The 27,865-nt window shown below is 37.8% G+C and overlaps 3 protein-coding genes across 7 annotated transcripts; 1 reads left to right on the forward strand and 2 right to left on the reverse strand.

The window, feature by feature from the left end:
- Positions 1 to 1,059: 1,059 nt before the first annotated feature.
- Positions 1,060 to 12,143, reverse strand: gtf2e1 (general transcription factor IIE, polypeptide 1, alpha). Its single transcript, XM_022196836.2, has 6 exons — positions 11,944 to 12,143; positions 10,958 to 11,253; positions 10,703 to 10,860; positions 5,619 to 5,814; positions 4,568 to 4,806; positions 1,060 to 2,301 (listed from the first exon to the last, which is right to left on the reverse strand). Exons 2-6 carry the CDS (start codon positions 11,245 to 11,247, stop codon positions 1,850 to 1,852), a joined length of 1,335 nt encoding a protein of 444 aa, XP_022052528.1. The 5' UTR covers positions 11,248 to 11,253; positions 11,944 to 12,143; the 3' UTR covers positions 1,060 to 1,849.
- Positions 12,144 to 12,313: 170 nt separating this feature from the next.
- rabl3 (RAB, member of RAS oncogene family-like 3) lies at positions 12,314 to 15,999 on the forward strand. Of its 2 annotated transcripts, none has more exons than XM_022196837.2 (8): positions 12,314 to 12,395; positions 13,067 to 13,158; positions 13,371 to 13,500; positions 13,592 to 13,706; positions 13,809 to 13,962; positions 15,077 to 15,148; positions 15,512 to 15,550; positions 15,744 to 15,999. In XM_022196837.2, the coding sequence occupies exons 1-8, from the start codon at positions 12,350 to 12,352 to the stop codon at positions 15,798 to 15,800; spliced, it is 705 nt and encodes a 234-aa protein (XP_022052529.1). In that variant the 5' UTR covers positions 12,314 to 12,349; the 3' UTR covers positions 15,801 to 15,999. The 2 variants fall into 2 exon arrangements, with proteins under 2 accessions (XP_022052529.1, XP_022052531.1); XM_022196839.2 differs by having other exon boundaries at positions 13,812 to 13,962.
- Positions 16,000 to 16,333: 334 nt separating this feature from the next.
- On the reverse strand, positions 16,334 to 27,865 carry LOC110945475 (granzyme B-like). 4 transcript variants are annotated; one of them, XM_051959233.1, is made up of 5 exons: positions 27,766 to 27,865; positions 22,578 to 22,725; positions 21,868 to 22,006; positions 21,435 to 21,695; positions 20,747 to 21,255 (listed from the first exon to the last, which is right to left on the reverse strand). In XM_051959233.1, the coding sequence occupies exons 1-5, from the start codon at positions 27,809 to 27,811 to the stop codon at positions 21,088 to 21,090; spliced, it is 762 nt and encodes a 253-aa protein (XP_051815193.1). In that variant the 5' UTR covers positions 27,812 to 27,865; the 3' UTR covers positions 20,747 to 21,087. The 4 variants fall into 4 exon arrangements, with proteins under 4 accessions (XP_051815194.1, XP_051815193.1, XP_051815192.1 ...); XM_051959232.1 differs by lacking the exon at positions 27,766 to 27,865 and adding an exon at positions 22,944 to 23,044; XM_051959235.1 differs by lacking the exons at positions 20,747 to 21,255; positions 21,435 to 21,695; positions 21,868 to 22,006; positions 22,578 to 22,725 and adding exons at positions 25,047 to 26,114; positions 26,226 to 26,486; positions 26,662 to 26,800; positions 27,396 to 27,543 and having other exon boundaries at positions 27,766 to 27,811.

Below are 27,865 nucleotides of genomic sequence, written 5' to 3' on the forward strand. Positions count from 1 at the left end.
TCGAATGGTACCAACAAACATCAATATAAAGAAATGACAAACTAGATATTTATAGTTGGAGAAAGAAAATCATGTTAAATGACTTAGGGTTTGTTTCTCCAATAAATATTGCTCAAACAGAAAGCAGAGACTGGAACATTTCACTACAGCAGGCACCATGGCAGGTGTAACATTTAACATGTTCTTTGAAAAGGCCCGAGTGCTGCAAATGCCAGGCCCATGTTAGTATTCAGAGCTGGGCTTTAAGGTGACAGTTCTCCCATTATGAATATCTGATGCTGTAGGTTACGATCAAGCAGTCATTTAGGGGGGAAAAAACAAAACAAAATACCCTCTTTCGTGCTGGAATACAACTGGAGGAGTACTGGGTGTGCATTTGCCTGGTAGGGAATGTCTCAATAAATAACGTCACCTTGATGTGACCTGACAGGACAGGAAAGGTCTCACTGGGAGGATGTGACCATGCAGTGGCATGGGATGAAATACATGCTATGTTTTCACAAAGCCCTCAAAGTGTGGTTTATCTTAGATTCAAGGTTTTCCACACAAACTTTTCTATAATACAGGTTTATGTCACAACAACCTAGAACACCGATGAGCCTCAATACACCTCAGGAAAAATGTAATTATGCATTACCAACAGCTGGTGGTGTGGAAGTAAATTGGTAAATTCAGTAATTAGCACTGTGCTAAAAAAAAATAATTTGTCACTTTTACAAAATGCGGTTTTTGAAATAGTAGGCTAAATATGTATATTGAATCCTCTTCATTTTAACACTCAATTGGCATATATTAGACATTTACCAATCCACTAATACCGTATGAAATCTGTTACCAGCTCAATAGTTAAAAATTAGCATAATGAGCATTAAAAAAAATCCACCAAAGAAATAGCTAACCTAAAACTGCAGGGCAATTTCTATTCTCCACATTTAGAATACTCTGCATTGCTTGTGAGTTAAAATGTTTGCAAAGAATGGCTTCATTCATCATCCTACCATAATCTGACAACAGGTTCACTCCACGTTGACGCACGTATTCCACTTCCATACACATGGCTGCTGTACTGCAATATCATTTTATTACAGATTGCTTAAAATAACAAATGTTTGACTGGTAAGCACAACAATTTACCCATACCTTCTTTCTTTCTTCATTTGCCTGAGATGGGTTTTTGAGAGCCAGTCTGTTAACTTGTTTGGTAACAGAAAATGTTCTTCCTTTCATCTCGTCTCCACAGGCAGCATAGAGAAACCGGCACAGCAGCAGCTTGTTCAGCCCCAGCACTGCTACGCACTTAGACATCTCTTGGCAGCTCTCGCAGCCCAATACACAATCAATGCCCATTCTTGAAAATTGACATCAAGCATAAGGTCTCGACTTGTGTGCAGAAAGCTGTATTGATTAAGACAGAAGTGTGTCCCTTCTGTCCACAGCGTGAGAGACTGATGACGGAAGAACTCAGCTTAAATGCAAGTGGTTTAGACAGCCTGTTAAAAGTTACAGCTGAAAGGAAATAGAAAGAGACGGAGAAAACAAACAAAAAAAATAAACTAATTGGCACTCTGCAGCAGGCCAGCTCCCTTCTGGTTTGATGACTTTCAAAAATACTTAGGGTGGAATACTACAAGTGGGGAACACTGTCAAAGCATGTCCTTGGTTCCTCTAATAAAGGATCATGAAGCTGACTGTACTTCTTGAGCAGCATCTTGTTTTCCTCTGGAGAAGTCATGTGCACAAATATTTTACAAGATATCACCGCTGACAATGACAGACAGCAGAAGTAGCTATCAAATTGTACTATCATGAGTGTGTCAATGTATGCATGTACAACTGTATGCATGTGTGTTCAGAAGTACATGTCTTGGAAGAGGTTTTGTCCCATTTCAATGTAAGCCTCTTTCTCCTGTGCAGACATCTGCTCCACTAGCTCTGGCCTCTGGCTCACCTCTCTGTACGAGAACGATCGACCTCCTACCATCACCATTGGCTCATCTCCCACCTCCTCAAACTCATCGTCATCCTCTTCTTCCTCGTCCCGATGCGGAGCAGCAGCAGCGGCAGGGGGAGGACCCGAGGGAGAGTCATCGTCTGATTCACTGGTGTCGCTCTCCGAGTCGCTGGCATTAGCTGTGGCTGAGGTGAGGCCTCTGGCAGCAGAACTTGCTCCGCCGACACCTGCTCCTGCAACGGCCCTCTTCTCATGGATGAGCAGGGCGCGCATCACTTCCTCATTTTCATCTACCTGCCCAACTCCATGACCGGCTGCTCCATCCTGTGCTCCGGGTGCAACATCACCACCTGTGGAAATAAAGAAATGCTTTCTTAACGGAACCTTACTGTGTTTTGTTCAGCTAAGCCTGCTACATTTGCAACACTGCTGTCCTTTCTGACAGATTGGTACCTGTACAGTGGAGCATCACAACAGGGAAGACTATAGCATGCATACTGGTTAGAAACTTAGAGATTCAATAATGATCTGACAAAATAATCATAAATCGATGTTTCACAGTGGCCAAGGGGAAAAGTGCCAAAAAAACAACACAAAAACCTGAAAAAAAATTACAAAACGCCAAAGTATAATTTCGCACAAGGTTTTAAAAAAGGACTTTCTGGCCTTATTTTGAACCAACAGCAGAAAAAAATTAGCTGGAATCTATTACTCAATCTAGAAGAGCATACTTAAGTAAAACAAAGAGTAAATTTTTCATTAAACTGATAACTAAAGAAAAGAGACTGAAGAAAAATGCCATCCATCCAGAGTGCTAATGGAGTTTTTTTGTAGCAAACCAATCTGATTGATTTTTTTTGTTTCAACAAGACCAAACAAAAAGTGCCAGTCAGCGGAGAATGGCACAGACGTCTGACCCTGCTCCAACTCTAGAGCTCGCACCAATAGGTATGTTTCCTATCATTTTAATTTTACATTTCTCACTTGAAGCTCCTCCTGCAGGTCTGAAACAAAGAAATGGTGGAGTCCGTCTTCACCCGACATCCAAACCAGCAACTGTCTTTTCGGTAGTTAAGAGCAGTGTCCAAAAAAACTCTGGAAGTAACTTATTAGTTGTCTCTGACTGTCACTTTCACCTGTAAAAAACCAGCCTACCACAAATTTCATCAAATAATTACCAATTACTGTTGATTCCATAATTAACCTGATAGCAGGCCAGTATAAGCCTTTGTCTGCTTTTGTATCTGTGGACTGTGATGAGGGTATTTCTGTAGTTCTAATCAGTCAAACACAATTAAATATCTTCCCTCTAACTGACTGCATCAAAACAACACCAGGGTTCGTATTTACCCTATTTTTATTGATAGATGTTTAGTCAACATGCAAATATTAGGTCAGATTTATTAAACTGACAAATACTCTGATCTGAAATGTGGCAAAAAAGGATGTCGCTACATCTTGTACTACTTGAATAACTATGTAGCATTCCAATGTCCTGACATCTGTCTGCTTTCAAACTCTAAAGTGCAGCAAGGTCTGTACAGACAACTACACAGAGGCAGGATGTTGGAAAGGTATAATTCATACAATTTCCACAAGAGTGGGTTTTATTAATGAGCAATTCTTGCACAGCCATATACTTATCAAGTCTATGATTATTTCAATTAAGCAATTATTGTTCATTGGAGTCTAGCCAGATCTGATAGCCATATGCCCTTGGGAGGGAAAACAATGTCAGAATGTGACGGCTTGATGAAGGGCCACTGACAGACGGAGATAACCTGGATTGACTTAAAATAGTCTGTTCTGAATACAAAGAGATTATGGATGGAAATCTGAATCAGAGGAAGAGATGTTGAGATCATGGCAGAGAACAGGGACAAAAAGTTCCAAGAAATGTGGCAGTACTTTGGATTTCAGATTAATTCATCTTATTTTTAACAGATAAAATTTGTAGCGTATGGAAGAGCTTTAACTTTTTTGTGGTGCTTATATTTACTTCTACTGAGTCTGGGTGGATTCTATGAGCTGATCTTGTGAATTTGTTTATTTGGTCAAAAAAAATCTAAATAGGAAATGTATGATTTTAATAAATGATTCAATTATAAGCTAGCATATCTGTGTGAAGCCTTTGTTCCAAGCACAATTTTAAGAACCTGAAGGATGGATGTGTGGCAGTGTCATGGGAGAAGTCGGCCTTGTGAGTAAACTCTCTCCTTGCAGCAGCCCGTTTCACATCAAAATATCCCCCAAGCACAGAATGAACAAAAGGGCACAAACAAACAAGGAGGGAAAGGTATGTTTGAGAGGGATTTCAAACCAGAAGCACAAATAAACATTGCTTCAGTGAGTTAGAACAGGGATAAAAATACTAAAGCATACACTTTCTTCACACATGAAAGTACTAAATTCATTCAAGTTATTATTGAAGTAGATGTACACTCTGGTTAAAGAAAGTAGTTAAGTTCATTGTAGCCAAGATGGAGGCAGAAGTATGAGAAGCTAAGCAGTCCTTCATGCTGCAAAAAAGCCTGTTGAATTTTTCTACAAATGAAATATTCACTGTTGCAATAACACTAGGAAACAACGAACAATATCAAGGAAAGCGTTACTTACGGCTCTTTAGGCTGTCAGCCTCGCTGTATGCACCCTGTACGGTGCTGTGGGTCAACCAAACAGGCCTTTCCTTGGGTGCCTTGCCCTCACTGGCCTGCTTCTGCTGCTCATCCTGCTCCTCCATATTGATAACCACATTCTGGGTGTACAGGTCAGCGTAGGACGATCCTTTAGTCGACCAGGCTTCACGGTGTGGACCGCTTGCAGGGTTTCCTCCAGATGCTGCAGAACGTTCACGACTAGAGGAAAGATTGAGCAAATATCCTTTAAAAATGATGTTCAACAGCTGAATTGATTGAAGGTAAAAGAAAAGCTATGAGCACATCATGTAACCAAGCTATACATCACGGTTAACTACTGCTTAAGGAGTGTGTGAACTACACTGTATCTTAATCTTTTTTTAAGATCTGTCAACAGATAGAACTTTCATAAAGGACATGATTGGAATTTTGTTTATTAATATTCATTTTAACAAGAATCTAAATGATAAGAATGATAACAGCTGCTGCCTGCTTTCTGTACCACAGAAGGTTAGGTTTGTTCTGTTGATATGAAGAACGCTTCTTTGATTTTGCTCATATATAAGGTACGGTGAGTCAAGTTTATGATATTGCACTGCCATGCTCTGACGGTGAAGGCAAGAATAGAATGCATGCAAATATCTTTATGACAATGAATTAGTTATGACTCACCCTCATGCATGAATCTTGCATCAAAAAAGGTCTATTTTTATGCATGATCCATGATGGTTAAGATTGGGGAAAAACAGAAATGCATGAAAACATCGTACACTGTCAACATTTTAGAGACCCCCAAACCAAAATCAGGTGTTTTAGGGGAGCTCATGGCTTATAAAGAGGAGCCAAGCCCGTCCTGGCTCCCCTGTAGTTCACATCCTCCCAGGGCTTAAGATAAGAAAATACAATTCCATTGTGGCACAGACAGTTAGGCTAAATCACAGCTGTAATTACTGCTGTTAACAGGGGTGAGGGAGTGGCTCAGGAGGATCGATGTGATACTGACTGAGGTGATAATAAGTGCAGTAACTGACCTCTGTTTGAGAGCAGGGATCTCAGCAGGCTCAGGCTCCAGCAGGTCATGGGACAAGTTAACATCTTCGGTCTCACGTAGAAGGGCATAGATGGGTTCGATCTGCTCATTGAAGCGTGCCACCAGTGTCCTGGCGTCAGGACAGACAGACTCGTCTTCCTCTACCTCTGTCTGGCAGAAGGTACAGCGAAATGTTCCTGTGGGTAAAGAAAGAACTTAGGCCAAAGTAGATTCCATATCAATTCTACAATTTCATTTAGCAGACGCTTTTGTCCAAAGCGACGTACAACACAAGCAAGAATTCAGACATATCAAAAACCAGTGAAGAATTAAGTACTTTGGACTGTGGTGTGATGTGATAGACTTTTACACTGTGTGCATTATGTCCTCAATTTAATTTTGAGATACATCTCACACACAGCAAGGAAATACTGCCTTTTATAGGGGTCAAAATGTGTGCCATTATAAACCCGCCTCTTTTGTTTCACTTTTGTGATTGGTGTAGATTTGTAGCCAACCCTCAGAAAACTCTGTTCTGGGCTCCATTTAACATCCAGCTAAGATGTGCACTTGTAACCAAGCAGTAAGAACTGTTACTCTAAGTGCTGAGTTCGTACATGTGGGCTGTGATTTTACTCAAAACAAATGCAGACTGTACAGAGGGAGAGACCAGCTTGGAAATATTTTTCTAGTTATTGTTGCGTTGATGCAAAGGCAAATTTTAAATGTGCACAGGCAACTAGAAACTAGTTCATTTCACTGCGATTTTTTTTTTTCTGGGGATAATTGTATAAACACTGCACTATATTTGCAAGGGTTTTGTGAAATCGTGCACACAGCACACACACCCCTTGATTCCTACCAGTAAGAGAAGGGCACGTTCGACCATCTGCTGCTCTGGCTGATTTCAGTTTCAGTAATGGGCGCTGTTCCAGCATTAGCACAGACCCCATGTCTGCTTTCTGTCTATGTGTGTATGGGAAAGAGAAAAATAAAGCGTGTAGGGGCAGACAGTGAGTAACAGAGGACAAGGGAATAAAATGTATATCCCCACACTGCTAAAATATGATCATCGTGGATGAAAGGAAACAGAATCTGAAAACTCTTTAAATAAAAAGGACTTGACCTGAACCAGTGCTTGAGGTAAATGGCACAAAGAGGGCAAGCCTTGAATTTTAAAGCAAAAATAAGATAATATTTAATACACTTTAATATTCATTTTGCTATGTAGAGAAAATAGCTTAAGTTGGAGAAAATATGGCATCAATTAATTATAACTCATTAAGGTCAAAGCTTAACACACACCTAGCATCATCATGAACATCATCACTACAAAGTGCTACAACTGTTAAGCATCATAAATCAAAAATGCAAATATTTCTTTCCCCGTGAACGATGGTGAGGTGTTAGTATCCTGTTTAGTACCGACAGAGAAAACCTTCCCATAATCAGGTTTGGTCTTAAACATATTGATACTGGCCTTCCCAGAAATCAAACACAAACCTTGGTGGGAAGTGACTGACTGAAGCGGGAAATGTAAAAGAAAATGAGATTTTGTACTGAGCAACAAAACATGCTTTCAAAAGGTGAGGGACCAACATGTCCGGTGGAACGACTACAAAAATAGGTAAAAAAATCTGTGTCATACAACATCCACATAGCAAACTGTGAAAATCCACAGCTGCAGGGAGTTTGGTTCTTCTTTTTTGGGTCACAATGAGCTGGAAGACCAGCACTGTCATTTCCCATCCCTGTGAGGTCACACTGAGTGTTGCCCGCCCCTGCAGAAGCAGCCGGTCCATCAGATCACCACGTTAACTTCAGGTGTTCATTTTGTTCACCTCTGTCAGGGTGCAGAGTTACTGCTTTCACAGCAAGAACTAATACCAGTTGAGATACACTGAAACAAGAGACAGGTGCTAATGAATTGGCAAGATGTTTGTAAATGTGTCACCATGAAGATGCTAACAGTTCCAAAGCAGTATCAGGAAGCCGGGATGGTGTATTATTTCCAACATGATATTATTCTGCCCATCAAAAGCAATTAATTGTTGAATGATTGTTTATCATATTTCCTCAAATAATTTCTACGCAAGCATCATCCTCTGGGGATGAAAAATTAAGCCAATCTGAAGTCACCAAACCGCATTTCCTCAAATGGCCACTGGAGGGAGGCTTCAAAAGCCAGTCAATCCACACAGACAACATGTTAAACTGTCCAAGAATTATAGCAGAAATAAACATACTTGCACCCTGGTACATGACAATGTTTTGGTCTCTTTAGCTAATTTCTTACGCATTTATTTTTAACAACTAAACAGGAAGCAGATTTTTAAATAACCCACCCATATAACTATAATTAAGGTTGCAGCCACTTTGACTGTCATCATAGGACACTCTTTAAAACTGTTATTTTTACATTATTATTACAATTTTTCTTCTGGACACTTCAAAACCAGCCTGTTTGTTACTTACTAATGGTTCCTTGTATTATATTAAAATAGAAAAGAAATGAACTAATGAAATGAATTAAAGCTGTAAGGCAGTGTAAAATAGCTTTAATGACTTCTGATTATCAAGTTGTCAACAGTTTTTGGTATATTTTATAACATTTTTTCTAATATGTCTCTCTGCAGTTAAAGCAGTGGTTTATTTGGCTGTTTACAGTGTTTCAACCATATAATTATTTGAACTTCTGTTACAACTACATGAGGTCAGCCAGCCAACAAATGAGGAAGAGGAATCTAAAATTCTTGAAAGAAACTCGCTCAAGGCATTCCTGGAACACTGCACTGTATGAGAAAAAAGGCACATACAGATCAACAACTCAAAAACATACTTCCTTCGTTGACGATAGCTCAAACATTGACAGTGGGTCAACTGTAAAACACTGCAAAGCATTACATAAATGAATTCTAAGAAATTTGAGTCAGTAGGAGATTTTTAGATTAGCACATGATGAAATTAATTATTTACAACATTTATTCACTCAGTGGAAACAGATTTGAGCTAAAAATGCTAACATATTATTTTACATGCGTGTGTGGCACAGCCTCTCTGTGTATCCTAGCAACAATACTGGACGAGAGACAATCAGCCTTCATATTGGCAGACAATGTAAGCATGGTGCCTCATTCTGACACACTAAAATGAATGCAGTTTATGAATGAAAACCGTTTAGAAAAAGAGCTTTCCTTATTAACACACAAAAAAATCATCATCACGAGCACAATATTCTTTTACAGCTCAATTTTTCCAACACAAAACATGACAAACATACATCGCATATCTTGGTGATGCACTGAAAGCTGACAGGACCATTATACCCCAGCTATACCTCGCTTGCCTTTGGCAACATATCTTTGTAATGCATTGAAGAATATCCTTTAAATTCTAATTACTATAACAGCATGAATATCACATGTACCTCCCTGCTGAAGTTGTGAATGACTAAAAAGCAGCCTTGGAAAATTTCCTAAGGTTTACTTCATTCCTAATTCCAAAAGTTGATTTCATCTAACTAATGAGTGAAAAAAGTCCCCACCTACATGACAGCAATCAGTGCGACTTTCTGTCTGTCAAACACATGCGCCACCAATTTTTATGGATAAATATCAGTGATAAGTGAGTGAACTGATGCCCATTTAGAAGCAAGGTTTTGGACAGCTGCCAGCCCATATTGAAGCAGGGTGTGAATTTGAGTGTGACTGACAGGCAGACAACAAATATATATAAAAATGCAGTGATGAGGAAAGTGAAAGGAACCAAGAGTGATTCAATACTGTAGGTTAAGATGATGGTAAGCAGTAGATGAGTAAATGCATCCATACTTGTAACTAAGCTTCTTTTAACCTGTTAATGCCGTCAGCCAATTTGTCAACATTGGTGTATGTCTCAAGATCTCAATCTGTCCATTATTATTATTATTATTATGTATTTTTAAATGGCACATATGTAACCCTGCAGCTTGGATAAAATATTTCTTGGCAGGCAGAGAGGACCAAAAGCACATAGCCCATTTGTTCAAACCTTCTGTGATGAGAAAACCTGAAATATTTATTGGAAAATAGACATTTTTTTGTACGATTGTGTGAAAACCGCTCATGTCCTGAAGCGCTGAATGCAACAACGCACTGGCTTACACATCCTAATGGATAACCAAAGAATACAAAGCGCACTGGAAAGTGATTATTTAAAACCTTTTTTTTTTTTCACTTTAGAAAATCGATGACATAAAATGGGAGGTATATGCGAGTTGACATGGAATGAGACAATCAAAACCACAGAAGAGCTCTCCTTCTCAAAAAACATCACCAACTGAGCAACCTTGAGATGTTGAAATTACTTGTTGGCATAGTTCAATGTATTTTCATTTTTTTTGAACATGAAGAGAAAACACAACAAAAAATTAAATCAAGATAAAATAGGCTGAGAATAAATGTGATGTCTGGTCCATCAAATAGTTTGTTGATGGAAAATATATTTTGATAAGAGAAACTGTGTACACTAAAACAACCTGATATTTGTGAATTTATTTGAACATATGGTTTCACTGCCATCTAGAGGTAATCTGCGCAGCACACCATAAAATGAATAAACTTCAAACAACTGATATTTCTTAATCATTGCAAAGAATATTTTTTTAAGCCCAGAGCCGTAATTTTAAATACATTAAATTCATTACTATGCAGATTTTATTTGTTCCATCCCACTAAATTCTTCAAACTCAACAGTTTCTCACTCTTTTCTCATTTTGTTCTGATTTTTACCAGTCCCAGTCATCATATGTCTAGCTGATTATCAATTAGATGCAGGTGTTTGTTTCCTACAGCCTTTGAAACTTTGTAAGGCAGCAATGAATTGGAACTGTTTAATACTAATGGCATACATAAATGATCAAAGGCCATGCTGTATAGAGTATCTAGACAGAAAAAATAATACTTCCCTGCACACTACTAATGCAACACCTTGAGTAAAGTAGATCTCCATTTAAAAAAAAAAAAAAAAAGGCAAAATACTTTCAAATTTGTCGAAGAACAACACTAAAGGGCTTCAGAGCCACAGATAGTTTGCGTGTAATGTCACCTGTCATGGGGTCAAAAAGCTGGTTGGCCTCTAGGTCAGTGAAGGTGGAGAAGCAGCAGGGACACCTGAAGGAGGCACGATTGGTGGAGTCTCGCTCATCCGTCTCAATGCGCCGTCGCATGTGATCCAGTTTATACTTGACCACATTGACCAGTACCCTGCAAAAAAAGCACCAAATAAATATCTGATTGTTGAGTGTTGGCATGTTAATCATCTGCACTGTTACTAGAAAAACAAAAAGATAAAAATTGAAACCTGTAGTTGATAAAGTAGTAGTTGTGCCGTGTTGTCTTGCCATCCGGGGCCGTCTCCACCCTCATGCGGCACTTGACAAACTTATCTGCTTTCAAAGTATTGAGTACTGATCGCAGCTGTTTGCGGTCAAACTTGAGCAGCTCCAGCATGTCCTCCTCACGCACACATGGGTTACGGATTAGCACATCCAGGGCCAAGGCATGTTCCACGCCATAAAAGCCCCTCACGACCTGCTTGGCCAGGCGCTTCAGTGCTGCAGGGACCTCGGTTAGTAACTCTGGTTCAATCATCTTTGGCTGTGGAGAGAAAGGAGACCGCTAAGAGGGCTGGAAGGCAGTCTGAGACAGACAAAGATCTGAGACAGCAGCAAGGACACCTGGGAACAAAGAAACAGGGCCGAGGAAGAGTGGCAGAGAGCTTTCTTAACTGTAAAAACAGAAGGCAGGTCACCTCAATTACTAATATCAGCAGTAAAATTAAGTGAAATGAAGAGGGCAATACAAGATACAATGAACTACATCAGTGCATTGAGGAAAACCTGACAGAAGAGAGGATTAAATATTCCGAATAACGTTTCTTCCCTCTTTGCTTGATCTTTTTCACCTGGATGATTTACTCTAAGTCAACCTGTTAAAGATCTTTTCTTTGTTAGCTCTGCGCTAACATATACAAAGTGGTGGCTAATGCTGTCAAAGCAGACACCACTACAAGCTAAGCTGAGTGATGACAAGTTGCAACTTCATTTAGCTTAGCATTAGTTAGCTAACTCGAACAAAGACACATAACAGAGTCAGTGCTCAAGCTTGCTCGGACTACTGGTCAGAATATTTTAGCTGGAGAGTAAAGTTATAGTCGATTTACCGGTGAGCATATTATCTTACGATACGTTTGTCATAAACTCAAAGAACTTAGATGAAGTTAAATGGCATTGCAGCCACATGAAGTTCGTTTGCAGAATGCCGTTAGCCAGTTTACAAGAATCTTACCCGACTCTCTCTGTTCCAACAATCAACCGCGTCTTTAACTCATTTCAGACTGATGTTACTCGCTTACTTTGTGTCACACAAACACCACAAAAACTCACTGGACACATTAACACTTCAGAATCTTTAGACTTTCGGGGTTAGCTAACATGCTTCACCCCTTATTTTGAGAAGACAACCCCGGAAAGAATTACTATTTTTTTTTATAAACGCTGTTCGTGCGATCCGATTGGCCAATCTACAAAGTCTCAACCCAATAGCCAATAGGAGAAAAGAAACTTGATTGATTTACGATTTGACGAATAACGTCTCTAGGAAGGAGTAGCAATCTTAACCAATCAGATGAAAGATAAGACATTTCCAGGCGGGAACTTCACTGTTTTCTTCCGGGATATTTCTGTCACCAGAAATGGCTTCTCTTGACAGGGTGAAAGTATTAGTTTTAGGAGATTCCGGTAAGTTACGTACTATTTTCACAACTGAAACCCTTCAGGTAAATGTCTCTTCTTTTTTCGTAGGGAATTTGTGTGTTCTGGGCTATGCTTGTACACCGTTCTAATCATTTTTGTATGAAACTGAAACTCTTATCAGTTTGATGCAGTGGCTCTATAAACATCACGCAACATACTGTATATTTCATATCTATAGTTATTGATATTTTCACGATAGAGGCACACTGGCAAGTGAAAATTGATTGTGAAGCACTTTAAATAGCCGCTGCTTATATAATGTATTCAATTTGATCACTGTCATGGGCAACTACGTTTAAGAAGGCTCTTTGGTATAAACCGTTCGACACCAAACTATCAAATTATAGAAAGGCTTCTTCGCCGAATTAAAGACTGACACAAAACAGCACGTTCGATATATTTACTGATGTTATTAACAGGCTTTGCTGTGGTGGAAGCGAAGTCTTTATTACACTGACTCGATTTTTAAATTGAGTCTTGTATTCCACTACATTTGTGAGCAACGTCGTCATTGTCTTGCAATCAGCATCAGCATTACATCAAGACTGAAACAGATTAATAGCACTTCCTGTGATCTACAAGACATATATCTGTGCAGGTGTTAATTTCAGTTCATCCCACAAACTTTGTCAGTCATCCACCTCCATCTCGCCTAGGGGTCGGCAAGTCCTCCTTGGTCCATCTGTTATGCCAGAATCAAGTTTTAGGAAATCCGTCCTGGACTGTTGGCTGTTCTGTGGATGTGCGGGTGAGAAAAGATCCAAAATGTTGCTACTGAACTTTTTAAAATAGTCTCTAAGACTATGTTTGTACTACTCACGAACAGACTGGACAATTTATGCTTAATATCAGTCTAATATATCATATATTCAATAAATTCTTCTTAGATAGAGTGAGGGGTTGTCATATACATGTAACAGGTGCCCTAGAGTAAGTGTCTTAATAATTATTCAACTATAGGTTCAAGACTATAAAGAGGGCACTCCGGAGGAAAAGACCTTCTACATTGAACTCTGGGATGTTGGAGGATCTGTTGGCAGTGCCAGCAGTGTCAAAAGCACAAGAGCAGTCTTCTACAATTCAGTTAATGGTAAATTAAATATAGTCATTGGAACAAATCTCAAATCATAAGGTTTGATATATTATTCAGATATGATCTGTCATTTTCTGGATTCTTGTAGGAATTATACTGGTACATGACTTAACCAATAAGAAATCATCTCAGAATCTCTACCGCTGGTCACTAGAAGCTTTGAACAAGGACTCCTCTCCAACTGGAGTCATTGTTTCAAATGGGTAAGTAAATATGCTGACAGCTGTCAAAATTAGAGATATCGCAGAGTTACTCAAAAGGTTGCTTACTTGAGAGCTCTTTTTTTTTCTTTTTTTCTCTGGCAGCAGTGATTATGACAGGGAGCAGTTTGCTGAGAACCCAGTGCCTTTGCTACTGATTGGAACCAAGTTTGACCAGATCCCAGAGAACAAACGCAATGAAGTTCTCAACCGAACGGCTTTCCTGTCTGAAGACTTCAACGCAGAAGAGATCAATCTTGTAGGTCAACGTTTCTTATTCTTGTATTGTCTTTAATAAGCCCCGTTTAAACATGTGATTGCGTCATTGTGTGCTTCATCTGGTAAACATTCAAACACAACTTTGTCACAAAAAAGGTAATGTGACATTATAAATATATAAAAAAGACTATATTCCCATTTATTTTGTATTAAGAATATAAATGTACCTTTAATAGCTCATCTCTGAGAGAAACGCAATCAAAGACAACTAGACTCTACCAACATTACATCAGAATTATGTATGATGTAAACATGTTTGACTTTGGTGACACCCAGTGGCAGTATTAATCAATGCCCGCTAAACAGTTTGTGGGTGTTACTTGTGTCACATTTTTACTGACTGTTGACACACAACCGTGTCTTGAAGTAGATCAAAATCAAAAATATATTCTGTGCACTATGACATTGTTATAATACCATAAATGACAGAAAAGAGCAAATGAAATTTGACTTATTTAATATAAAATGAAAAACTGGAATGAACATGTACAACATTTTTCCATGTGTCCACAGGTGTTACTAATATGAGAACAAATCTGACACTGCACACTATATATTTTTTAGTACTTACACTTTTAATTAGATTCCATACTTCTGCCCTATCTGCTCTGCAGTTCATTCCAGTTCACCTGAAAACATCTGAAGTTTTCACATGACAGCTGAGTCACGAATGATTTCACAGTTGGGCTGAGAAATGCATAATTTTATTTTATCTTTTAACAGAATCTGGATTTTGCAAATGGTTAACTTTTGATAATTTGTAAAGATTTTATGCTTAGATTTGGATTTTCTCAACAGAACCATATCCCACTTATAATTCATTCAAGCACTTTCAGAAAGTTGAAGATCCTATTTCAGCTTTTATTTATTTCAATAATATGTGGCTTTCAAACCTGCTGGCAAACTTTGGGGTTCAAAGAATTAAAGAAGACATATTGTCAAACAGCACATTTTCTCCAATATTTTCTTATTTATAATCAGACGGACAGATTCTGTAATAGCTTACATGTGTAAGCTATTACATATAATGATGTACGTGATCTTTGTGAAGAAACGTTGTGGTTTGTGGCTGAAGTGAGATTTTGTTTTCTCAGGACTGCACCAACCCGAGGTACCTTGCTGCAGGCACATCAAATGCTGTAAAACTTAGCAGGTTCTTTGACAAGGTGAGAAACTCCAGTTGTATGTTGCAGTGTTTACTTATTTATTGCAACCTGTCAAACAGATTAGCATACATCCAAACTTTCTTCTCTGTGGTGTGGATATACTGAGGGAAGTATCAACTGTCAAATGTAGACAAATGTCATTCAACCTTCTTTGACCTGCAATATAGTAGCTAGCATTTACATGAATTATTTAATTTACATTCCACAAAGATATCTCCAACTCATGTAGACCTAGTTTTACATTTCAAAAATGAGCATAGTCAACATAAATCTGTTAAGTGGGCATCATCAAAATTATTTTATTTTATTCAAAGTACGTATGAGTATGATCTCTGTATTTAGATGTCTTAAACCTCTTAACAGGTAATAGAGAAGAGATATTTCACAAGAGATCCAAGTCAGGTGAGTTTTGTATCCTCTGTTTCATTGATATAAAAGAGAATAAGAAATCACAGTTCCCACATTATTTTAGTAAATGGAAATTTTCACTTGAAAAAGACACTTTTTATTGAGACCGATTAGGGTGGAGGTGGCAATCTCAGGGGAATTATTCCTTTTAAACCACTTTCATTTTCTCACTTCATTTTCTCTGCAGATGACGGGTTTCACAGACAGAAAACGGTTCAACTTCAAAAGTTTGCACTATGACTGACAAGCAGTGACAGCAGTGTGTGGATTGGTGATGACATCTGTGGGTTTCACACTACCAGCCAGCTATCACACTCTCTGACTACACCCCCTGTAACATGCTCCCACTGGCTAAAACATCAGCTAATAAAAATATATGTAAATAGTTGATACACTTGCACAAAAAAATTGCAAAAGAAATAAAGAGTCATGCTCTAACAACAGTTTAGTTCCTTTGTTATTGCAAACCTTTTAATATAATAACTTCTGCATGTTTCACTTGCAAAAAATGCATACACATGCTTTGTCTTTTTGAATTCAAAACTCAGACCAACATTTTTTTTTAAATTTTGTTTTACCAAGCGTTATCATTGAAAAAGCAAATAAAGAAACAGCTGTACTCTGAGCCTATGAATAATTGCTCATGCAACATTCCCTGATTTCTGCATCACTTCCTCAATCCAGGGGAGAAAAGCACCAACTTTGGTGAAGACATGTGGATACTTTGGATTATTACAATCTGTGGGATCGGTGAAAGCTGTTATACCTCGAGGCTTACTCTTGCAGATGAGTGGTCCGCCAGAGTCTCCCTAAAAGAAAGGAAACAGAAGGACTTGATTGAGTAGGCTGTAAAGCGATTACCGGTACACCTATTTTTCCATCAATAAAAAATAACAGTTTGTGAAATTTTCTATTTGTGAGTCTGCTTTAAATCTAGTTTGATTACCTGGCAAACCCCACCCATCTTTTTGGAAAACTTGGTGCATATCATGTTCTTAGAATTGAAATACTGTTGCCATTTATATTTGCACTCATCACTGAATTGCATCTTCTCCGTGGTCTCCCTCAGAACATTTGAGGCAGGACTGTCAGCTCCCGTCCTTCCCCAACCAGCCACAGTACAGTTAGTGTTGGCTGGGATTTTGCTATTTTTCTTTGGCAGTCCAATGGGCTTCACATACCTATTCAGCATGGCGTTGTTTTTTAACTGTAAAAAAGAACAGAAAATAAGTTATCTTTGCTTCAATTCTTATTTTTCACGAAAAGTTCATTTTTCATGCAGGAAATTAAACTGAATTTATTACTACAATGTACAAAATAGTTTGGATAGATATAAAATTCCTTGTAAATTTAGATGTGAAAATTTTCAAAATTTGGCTTACCTGAAGTAACATAATGTCATAATCATGTTTTCCATTGAATTTCGGATGCGGGTAGTACTTGGCCACTTGGATCCTTTGCTGACTTTCCTCTTTCTTGGTAATGTCATGTGCGCCAAGTACCACTGTCATTTCTTGTTGGCTGACAAAAAAATGAAATGATTTAAAAATATTCAGTTATGCCCAGCATTTTCATATATGCACTTACAATGATTACAAAATCAAACAATATATTGCATTAAAGGTGTTAATCAGCTTGGTCTTGGGCCTTCATGTCCGTAACAATGTCATATATATATAAATGATGCAACAAACAAAACTTTTTCATATCATTTACATTTCACATATTACAAAATACTTTCTACAAATCTTTAGTGAATGACAAATAATTCTGAAAAAAATAAACTGATCCCGCAGTGAATAATTAGTGCCCATTATCTTGTATTAACTGTGACACACAAAAAAGGTATCTTTACACTTTAGTTCTAATGGGCAGAAAAAAAAACTCACTCTTTGCAGTGTGCTGCCGTCAGCACAAAGTCCTTCCGAATAAGTATCCCACCACATGAATGGCGTCCTTGAAACTGGAGTGATGCCATGTAGGGTCTTGAATGAGGCTTTGCGACTCTACCACCTACTATACCACTAGCAGAGGCCCCTTACATGGAAAGAGAGCGTGAAATCAGCACACAAGTTATGGATATATTGTTACCCTTATATCCTGAAGAAATTACAAAAGCAAAATGTGATGCATTACTCCATCACGATCTACACCTACTAAAAAATCTCATCAAAAACATCTTGATCTTGAAAGTCTACTTTGGTTATTTAGACTCATGTGATCTTACCACTGAAGGAGACCAGCAGAAAGATGTATACGATGCATTTCATCATGAGGATCATGGTCCTTCTCAAGTAAAAAGCTGAACCGTTTAGTTTTCAGAGCCCCCCTACCACCTTTTATTGTCAGTCTTCCAACTCCCCCAATGGAAACCCTGTGGGCTGGTGTCAGACGTTGTTGCACAGGCAAAGGTTGAGATCACACTTTGCTCACTGCAGCCTGTGTACGACCCTATTGTGAGATGAATAAGTCTTTCCTGAAGATAGTTAAAACTGTCAGCCTCTTGTCTGTGTTGGTGTGTGTGTTGTGTACAGCAATCATTTAATTGTTGTGACACTAGTGTGGTATGGTGGTTTCATGTTTGAGCAAACAATAATGAAGTTAAATCAGATTTCTGATCAGATGTTTGGTTGGCCTCTCTAATATCAAATATCAGATAGTCCCAATTTTTTGCTCACAAATTTTACAGATTCTTTGTTTGTTCACAACATTTACTCTAAAGGCAGATATTCCTTTGAAAGTTAAAAAAAGAAAAAACTGAGTATTAAGGCCATAAAACCTCAACGCAAACAAAGGCATTCACACCTCTCAGTCTGAACCTTACACACAAATATGATGGCTGTTTCAGTCCCCAGTGTTTTTTCCTACCCGAGATACTTTGATGTTTTTTCTTAAAAAGATATGAATGGACTGTTAAAGCCTTTTACGAAACACAAAAGCAGGTAATCTGGCACAATAAAAGGTTTTATTTTGAGTAAATGAGCTAAAGCACATCACTTGGTGTTAAATAGGTGAAATGAAATCCATGGAAACATTCGAAATGTCGTTCAGCTCAAGCTACACATTTTTAGTGAAACTTATGCAGTTTGTGAAATGCAGAACCATTGTTTAGAGACCTCTGAGCGGCTTCCTGATAGAACAGGAAGATGTGCACAATACTACAGAAATGAAGAAGTTTCTACTTACAACCTGAAACTCTACAAGGTGGGCAGAGTGGCTAACCAGCACAGGAAAAGCTGCTGCTGCTGTAGTATGGACACTAGAGTGCCTATATAATGAGAGTGGCGACAACTGGGGATTTGAAGCCATTTTGTTTCCATTCACTCAATATGGGACGTGCAGCGCGAGGGCACATTCACGAACACTATGGATTGTTTACTGATTTCAAGACATGTTTTGGACAAAATAATTTACTCGCTTGTTTTGTCTGGATGTCCAAGGTTATGGCTGTTTTGTGGAATATTTTCATCTGTGACTAGTTTTGAGCCTTCAAAGGTGAGTTCTGCTGTTTACGTTATTTGCTGTTTGTTGGACAAATGTGTTTATATTACCCGCTGTGGTAATCACATCTGAAAGTGGTTTATACCGGCGGATTCATGAGAATCTAAGCTTTCCATGGGTGTATAATGTTTCTATCATCGAGCTTGCAGCTTCGGTCAATTTAGTAAAATACGTTTTCCCGTCCGCCTGTACGGTGCTGCAGCTGTAAGCATATGGCTAACAGCATCCTCATGCTAACGACGGCTAACAGCCCAGAAACAGGTGAAGAACACGGAGCCTGTTCGGGTCATATGAGGCTGATAAGTGACTGCAGGTTGGACGGAAAACAGAAAATAGGAAACAGAAAACTGTCAGCTGTTTGTTGAATTTGAAATCATGTGAATGAACAGGGAGGCTGTTGTCGAAGCTCAGATGGGCCGCTGAAGTTTAACGGGGTAACCCGTTAAACTTCAGCGGCCCGTATTTCATGCATCTCCATGCATGAAAATGGTCAAAGTCAAAATAACCACAACTGCCTAAAATCACATCAAACTTTTCTATCTGTCATTCACCCATACATCATAACATGAAAGTACATACATGGGACTAACCTGGCACAAAAATCATGATGAAGTCGGTTTCCATCCCACTCTCCGGACTTTATTTTCCCACAGTTTCATTCTTTCACTACTCCTGGGAAATCTAAACATGTGTAATCCCTTCTCGGATCGATTTGTGCACCCAAAGGCACAACAGCCCGTCATTTTTCAGGTATTTATGAAGCCAAAAAAGTCCTAGAATTACTCTCTGCGTTGTAAACAACGTTAACAGGCATAACCGGCGTTCATAAATAGGAAACAAAATGGCTCCTATAGATCACGTGACCAAAATTTTTTGGACCCGTCATGTCGCCACTCTCGTTATATAGGCACTCTAATGGACACACCACAGACTGAAAACAACCACTAGACTAGTGAGAGTGACTTCTAAAAGTGAGACTGCTGCAGCACTTTGGATTGACTAAAGTTTATTCTTACTTGTTTTCTCAGCATGTTCTTATGAGACTACAAAATTACAACAAAAAAAAAAACTGTTTGACAAAATTTGCAGTTTTCTAACACAAGGTGGGAGAGACTTGGAGTGAAAGTATCTTGTAGTTTGGAAAATTCCAAACCATGTGACCAAAGATGTCTGCAAATTCTGACATTTTTTAGAGGAATAAATCATGTTTTCTGTTGAACTTCAGAAAAGGGGTAATTTAGGTAACTCTTCGATTATTACTGTGCCAACATTAGGTTTGACTCAGCACCAACCCGAGATACCTTGCAGCAGACACATCAAAACTTTGCAGGTTCTTTGACAAGGTGAGAAACTCCAGATGTATATCGCAGTGTTTACATATTTATTGCAGCCTGTCAAACAGATTAGCATTGATATAAACTTTCATCTCTGTGGTGTGGATGTACCGAGGGAAGTATCACCTGTCAAATGTAGACAAATGTCATTCAGCCTCCTTTGACCTATAATAAAATTAATAATAGCTGGCATTTACATTAATTGTTCAATTTAAATTCCACAAAGATAACTTGGTCGTGTAGATCTAGTTTTACATTTGACTGCAGTGGTCTGTGGATTGGTGATAACATCTGTGGGTTTCACACTACCTGTCAGCTATCACACTTTCTGACTACACCCCCATACCCTGCTCCCACTGGCTGAAACATCAGCTAATAAATAATATGTAATATGTAATCGTAATATAAACAGCTAATATGTAAGTAGTTTATAGACTTGCACAACAAATTTGCAAAACCGAGTAGAGCCAGTTGAGAAATAAAGAGTCATGCTCAAGCAATTTATTGTTTTTTTTTTAATTGCAGATCTTTGAATATAATAATTTGTGCTTGTTCCACGTGCAATAAGATGCATACACATACTTCGTCTTTTTTTATTCAAAATTCAGACCAACATTTTTTATATTTTATATTTGGCCAAGAATTATCACTGAAAAACCAAAAACCAAATTAAACTCCGAGCATATGAATAATTGCTCATGCAACATTCCCCGATTTCTGCATCTTTTCTTTAATCCAGGGGAGAAAAACACCAACTTTGGTGAAGACATGTGGATACTTTGGATTATTACAATCTGTGACATCGGTGAAAGCTATTATACCTTGAGGCTTGCTGTTGCAGATGAGCGGTCCGCCAGAGTCTCCCTAGAAGAAAGGAAACAGAAGGACCTGATTGAGTAGGCTGTAAAGCGAATACACCTATTTTTCATCAATAAAAAATAACAGTTTGTGAAATTTTCTATCTGCAGAATTATTGATGTGTTTTGTTTAATTAAGTGGCTGCTTTCTAATTTGTGAGTCTGCTTCAAATCTAGTTTGATTACCTGGCAAACCCCTCCCTTCTTTTTGGAAAACTTGGTGCATATCATATCCTTAGAATCAAAATCTTTTTTCCAGATGTATTTGCACTCATCACTGAATTGCATCTTCTCCGTGGTCTCCCTCAGAACATTTGAGGTAGGACTGTTAGCTCCCGTCTTGCCCCAACCAGCCACAGCACAGTTAACGTTGGCTGGAACTTTGCCATTTTTCTTTGGCAGTCCAATGGGCTTCACATACCTATTCAGTGTGGCATTGTTTTGTAACTGTAAAAAAGAACAGAAAATAAGATATCGTTGTTTCAATTCTTATTTTTCATTAAAAAACAATCGCTTTTCACATGAAAACCTATTTTATTACTACAGTGTACAAAATAGTTTAAATAGGTAGAAAATTCCTTGTAAGTTTAGATGTGAACTTTTCCAACATTTGGCTTACCTGAAGTAACATAATGTCATAATCATGTTTTCCATTGAATTTCGGATGCGGGTAGTACTTGGCCACTTGGATCCTTTGCTGACTTTTCTCTTTCTTGGTAATGTCATGTGCACCAAGTACCACTGTCATTTCTTGTGGGCTGACAAAAAAATGAAGTGATTTAAAAATATTTAGTTATGCTCAGCGTTGTGATGTATGTAATTACAATTATTATAGCATCATATAAAAATACTATATGAAAGGTATTAATCAGCTTGGTCTTGGTCTTTCATGTCTGTAACTTTGTCACATATAAATGATGCAACGTTAATCTTTTTCACATGGTTTACATTTCACATATGACAAAATATTTACTACAAATCTTAAGTGGATGACAAATAGTTATGAAACAAAACTGATTCAGCAGTGAATAGAATAGAAATACTTTATTAATCCCCAAGGGAAAATTTGTTTGCTACAGGAGAAAGAGTACATTTCCCACCCCCATAAATACAGACAGATATGTAAAAATGTGCAATAAATAATAAACAATACGAAAAACATAAAAAGCAAAATGTCCTATGTAAAGGATGTACAAACGTTAAAGTGCTTTAGAGTGCAAGAGTATAAACACAATAAGAATCATTTTTAGAATAAATTATCTCATGTATTAACTGTGACATGAAAAATGCATCCTTATTCTTTAATTCTGATGGGGGGAAAAAACTCACTCTTTGCAGTGTGCTGCCGTCAGAACAAAGTCCTCCCGAATAAGTATCCCACCACATGAATGGTGTTTGCCAAACTGGAGTGATGCCATGTAGGGTCTTGAATGAGGCTTTGACACCCTACCACCTACTATACCACTGGCAGAGGCCCCTTCCATGGAAAGAGAGCGTGAAATCAACACACAAGTTATAGCTATAGATATATTATGGCCATTATTACAAAAGCAAAATGCGTTGCGTTACTCCATCACAGTCTATATCTGCTCAAAACAAATCTCATCAAAAACATCTTGATCTTGAAAGTCTGCTTTGGTTATTTCTCACTTCTCTGCCAGCAATAGTCTTAAAAGGGATTTCATGTGATCTTACCAGTGAAGGAGACCAGCAGAAAGAAGTATACGATGCATTTCATCATGAGGATTGTGGTTCTACTCAAGTAAAAGGCTGAACCGTTTAGTTTTCAGAGCCCCCCTACCACCTTTTATTGTCAGTCTTCCAACTCCCCCAACGGAAACCCTGTGGGCTGGTGTCAAAGATGTTGCACAAGCAAATCACACTTTGCTCACTGCAGCCTGTGTACGACCCTGTTGTGAGATGAATATGTCTTTCCTGAAGATAGTTAAAACTGTCAGCCTCTTGTCTGTGTTGGTGTGTGTGTTGTGTACAGCAATCATTTAATTGTTGTGACACTAGTGTGGTATGGTGGTTTTCATGTTCGAGCAAACAATAATGAAGTTAAATCAGATTTCTGATCAGATGTTTGGTTGGCCTCTCTAATATCAAATAAGGTCACAGTTAGATTAAAATTTTTTGCTCACATATTTTACAGATTCTTTGTTGTCTGGTCACAACATTTACTCTAATGGAAGATATTCATTTGAAAGTTAAAAAGAAAGAAACTTAAACTGTGTATTAAGGCCATAAAACCTCAACGCAAACAAAGGCATTCACACCTCTAAGTCTGAACCTTACACACAAATACGATGGCTGTTTCCATCCCCAGTATTTTTTCTTGTCTGAAATAGCTTTGATTTTGTTTTTATACAGATCTAAATTGACTATTAAAGCTTTTTATGAAACAATGACAAGCTAAAGGCCTGTCTGGTGGAGATGTCTGCAGGTCAGCATTGTCCTCTTTTTGGATTTGTGCACCTTGGTGTGATATTTTGAGAGAAGATTACAAAAAATTGTAGTTAGGGGAGTTCTATGACTTAAAATACTCAGTCAGTACTCGTCCTGGAATTTGAATGAATCATGTCTTTTTAATCCACTTCAAAAGAGTTTTCATATATACTCCCATTGTCTGAGTGCTATTAAACAAATTTATTTATTATTTTTTATGTCAACCCATGTGTAGTGTATTCTACTGTTTCCACCATCCACTAGGTGGAGCTATAGGGCAGTTTTGTATGTTTAATATGCACTGATTTGCCTGGTCATGAAGTTATCTTGTAAGATATTGACTTGTCAGTATTTTTCAGGATAGATTATAGTATCAGGTCCAGTTATAACACATAATGAATTGTGTGGATTGTCTTTTCTGAATTTTTTGTCTCCATTTACAGTCAGACAGAACAATGTATTGTACACATTACCTTATTTTACCTTAGATAAAAGTGATTTCCAGTCACTTTTATCATTAATGTTGCAATGGACGAAATATGTATGATATGAAATACATATGTAGAAGTAATAAGAGTTTGTTTCAATGCAGATGGTTGTCTAGTAGGACAGAGTCAGTGGAAATCTTCACATTTTCTTCAGCCTTTATTATTTTTAGTACTGAGCTAGGATTGAGGATTGTCTCTCAGTTGCTATGAGAGTGTTTTGTTGTTCCCTGTTTTGAGGGTGGATTTGCAATTGAGCGATTGATGAAAGTAAGAGAACACTTTTCATAGTCAGCTGTCACATCTGCAGCTTCTAGTCCCTGCACAAAAGCAGGTAATCTGGCACAAAAAAAGGTTTTATTTTGAGTAAATGAGTTAAAGCACATCACTTGGTGTTAAATAGGTGAAATGAAATCCATGGAAACATTTGAAATGTAGTTTAGTTCAAGCTATACATTTTTATTTAAAACTTAAGCAGTTTGTGAAATGCAGAACCTTTGTTTAGAGACCTATGAGCAGCTTCCTGGAGAACAGGAAGATGTGCACAATACTACAGAAATGAAGAAGTTTCTACTAACAACCTGAAACGCTACAAGGTGGGCAGAGTGGCTAACCAGCACAGGAAAAGCTGCTGCTGCTGTAGTGTGGACACACCACAGACTGAAAACAACCACTAGACTAGTGAGAGTGACTTCTAAAAGTGAGACTGCTGCAGCACTTTGGATTGACTAAAGTTTATTTCTTACTTGTTTTCTCAGCATGTTCTTATGAGACTACAAAATTACAACAAAAAAAAACTGTTTGTCTGACAAAATTTGCAGTTTTCTAACACAAGGTGGGAGAGACTTGGAGTGAAAGTATCTTGCAGTTTGGAAAATTCCAAACCATGTGACCAAACATGTCTGCAAATTATGACGTTTTTTAGAGGAAGAAATCATGTTTTCTGTTGAACATAAGAAAAGTTGTAATTTAGGTAACTCTTCTGTCATTACTGGACTATGCTGACATTTTATACAAGCACACATTAGCTTTGACTCAGCACCAACCCGAGATACCTTGTAGCAGGCACATCAAATACAATAACACTTTGCAGGTTCTTTGACAAGGTGAGAAACTCCAGTTGTATGTTGCAGTGTTTACTTATCTATTGCAGCCTGTCAAACAGATTAGCATTGATACAAACTTTCATCTCTGTGGTGTGGATGTACTGAGGGAAGTATAAATATGTCAAATGTGGACAAATTTCATTCAACCTTCTTTGACCTGCAATATAATTAATAATAGTTGGCATTTACATTAATTGTTCAATTTAAATTCCACAAAGATAACTTGGTCGTGTAGATCTAGTTTTACATTTGACTGCAGTGGTCTGTGGATTGGTGATAACATCTGTGGGTTTCACACTACCTGTCAGCTATCACACTTTCTGACTACACCCCCATACCCTGCTCCCACTGGCTGAAACATCAGCTATAAAACATATATAAGTAGTTTATAGATTTACACAACAGATTTGCAAAATGGAGTTGTGCCAATGAAGAAATAAAGAGTCATGCTCTAGCAATTTTTTGTTTGTTTTTTATTGCAAACCTTTTAATATAATAACTTCTGCTTGTTCCATGTGTAAAAAATGCATACACATGCTTTGTCTTTTTGAATTCAAAACTCAGACCAACATTTTTTTTTTTAAATTTTGTTTTACCAAGCATTATCATTGAAAAAGCAAATAAAGAAAAAGCTGTACTCTGAGCCTATGAATAATTGCTCATGCAACATTCCCTGATTTCTGCATCACTTTCTCAATCCAGGGGATAAAAGCACCAACTTTGGTGAAGACATGTGGATACTTTGGATTATTACAGTCTGTGGGATCGGTGAAAGCTGTTATACCTTGAGGCTTGCTGTTGCAGATGAGCGGTCCGCCAGAGTCTCCCTAAAAGAAAGGAAACAGAAGGACTTGATTGAGTAGGTTTTTTCATCAATAAAAAATAACAGTTTGTGAAATTTTCTATTTGTGAGTCTGCTTCAAATCTAGTTTGATTACCTGGCAAACCCCACCCATCTTTTTGGAAAACTTGGTGCATATCATGTTCTTAGAATTGAAATACTGTTGCCATTTCCTTTTGCACTCATCACTGAATTGCATCTTCTCTGTGGTCTCCCTCAGAACATTTGAGGCAGGACTGTCAGCTCCCGTCCTTCCCCAACCAGCCACAGTACAGTTAACGTTGGCTGGAACTTTGCCATTTTTCTTTGGCAGTCCAATGGGCTTCACATACCTATTCAGCGTGGCATTGTTTTTTAACTGTAAAAAAGAACAGAAAATAAGTGATCTTTGCTTCGATTCTTATTTTTCACGAAAAGTTCATTTTTCATGCAGAAAATTAAACTTAATTTATTACTACAATGTACAAAATAGTTTAAATAGATATAAAATTCCTTGTAAATTTAGATGTGAAAATTTTCAAAATTTGGCTTACCTGAAGTAACATAATGTCATAATCATGTTTTCCATTGAATTTCGGATGCGGGTAGTACTTGGCCACTTGGATCCTTTGCTGACTTTTCTCTTTCTTGGTAATGTCATGTGCACCAAGTACCACTGTCATTTCTTGTTGGCTGACAAAAAAATGAAGTGATTTAAAAATATTTAGTTATGCTCAGCGTTGTGATGTATGTAATTACAATTATTATAGCATCATATAAAAATACTATATGAAAGGTATTAATCAGCTTGGTCTTGGTCCTTCTTGTCTGTAACTTTGTCACATATAAATGATGCAACGTTAATCTTTTTCACATGGTTTACGTTTCACATATGACAAAATATTTACTACAAATCTTAAGTGGATGACAAATAGTTATGAAACAAAACTGATTCAGCAGTGAATAGAATAGAAATACTTTATTAATCCCCAAGGGAAAATTTGTTTGCTACAGGAGAAAGAGTACATTTCCCACCCCCATAAATACAGACAGATATGTAAAAATGTGCAATAAATAATAAACAAACAATACGAAAAACATAAAAAGCAAAATGTCCTATGTAAAGTATGTACAAACGTTAAAGTGCTTTAGAGTGCAAATAGTGTCCAAGAGTGCAAGACTATAAATACAATAAAGAGAATTTTTAGCTTAAACTATCTTGTGTAATAACTGTGACATGAAAAATGCATCCTTATTCTTTAATTCTGATGGGGGAAAAAAAACTCACTCTTTGCAGTGTGCTGCCGTCAGAACAAAGTCCTTCCGAATAAGTATCCCACCACATGAATGGTGTTTGCCAAACTGGAGTGATGCCATGTAGGGTCTTGAATGAGGCTTTGACACCCTACCACCTACTATACCACTGGCAGAGGCCCCTTCCATGGAAAGAGAGCGTGAAATCAACACACAAGTTATAGCTATAGATATATTATGGCCATTATTACAAAAGCAAAATGCGTTGTGTTACTCCATCACAGTCTATATCTGCTCAAAACAAATCTCATCAAAAAAAATCATCTTCTCTTTGAAAGTCTGCTTTGGTTATTTCTCACTTCTCTGCCAGCAATAGTCTTAAAAGGGATTTCATGTGATCTTACCAGTGAAGGAGACCAGCAGAAAGAAGTATACGATGCAGTTCATCATGAGGATTGTGGTTCTACTCAAGTAAAAGGCTGAACCGTTTAGTTTTCAGAGCCC

The sequence above is a fragment of the Acanthochromis polyacanthus genome, chromosome 14 (genome assembly GCF_021347895.1).
Source record: "Acanthochromis polyacanthus isolate Apoly-LR-REF ecotype Palm Island chromosome 14, KAUST_Apoly_ChrSc, whole genome shotgun sequence".
NCBI classification, from domain to species: Eukaryota; Metazoa; Chordata; class Actinopteri; family Pomacentridae; genus Acanthochromis; species Acanthochromis polyacanthus.

What these genes read in the sequence shown, in the direction of transcription:
- gtf2e1 (XM_022196836.2), bottom strand. Translation starts at nt 11,247, where the DNA reads ATGATTGAACCAGAGTTACTAACCGAGGTCCCTGCAGCACTGAAGCGC. An exon ending in ATCCCTGCTCTCAAACAGAG is followed by an intron (nt 4,807 to 5,618) that starts GTCAGTTACTGC and finishes TCTTTCCTCTAG; the next exon opens with TCGTGAACGTTCTGCAGCAT. An exon ending in GGCTGACAGCCTAAAGAGCC is followed by an intron (nt 2,302 to 4,567) that starts GTAAGTAACGCT and finishes TTATTTCCACAG; the next exon opens with GTGGTGATGTTGCACCCGGA.
- LOC110945475 (XM_051959233.1), bottom strand. Translation starts at nt 27,811, where the DNA reads ATGATGAACTGCATCGTATACTTCTTTCTGCTGGTCTCCTTCACTG. An exon ending in TCTGCTGGTCTCCTTCACTG is followed by an intron (nt 22,726 to 27,765) that starts GTAAGATCACAT and finishes TTTCCATGGAAG; the next exon opens with GGGCCTCTGCCAGTGGTATA. An exon ending in ATGACATTATGTTACTTCAG is followed by an intron (nt 21,696 to 21,867) that starts GTAAGCCAAATG and finishes TCTTTTTTACAG; the next exon opens with TTACAAAACAATGCCACACT.
- rabl3 (XM_022196837.2), top strand. Translation starts at nt 12,350, where the DNA reads ATGGCTTCTCTTGACAGGGTGAAAGTATTAGTTTTAGGAGATTCCG. An exon ending in CTTCTACAATTCAGTTAATG is followed by an intron (nt 13,501 to 13,591) that starts GTAAATTAAATA and finishes GGATTCTTGTAG; the next exon opens with GAATTATACTGGTACATGAC. An exon ending in TTAGCAGGTTCTTTGACAAG is followed by an intron (nt 15,149 to 15,511) that starts GTGAGAAACTCC and finishes ACCTCTTAACAG; the next exon opens with GTAATAGAGAAGAGATATTT.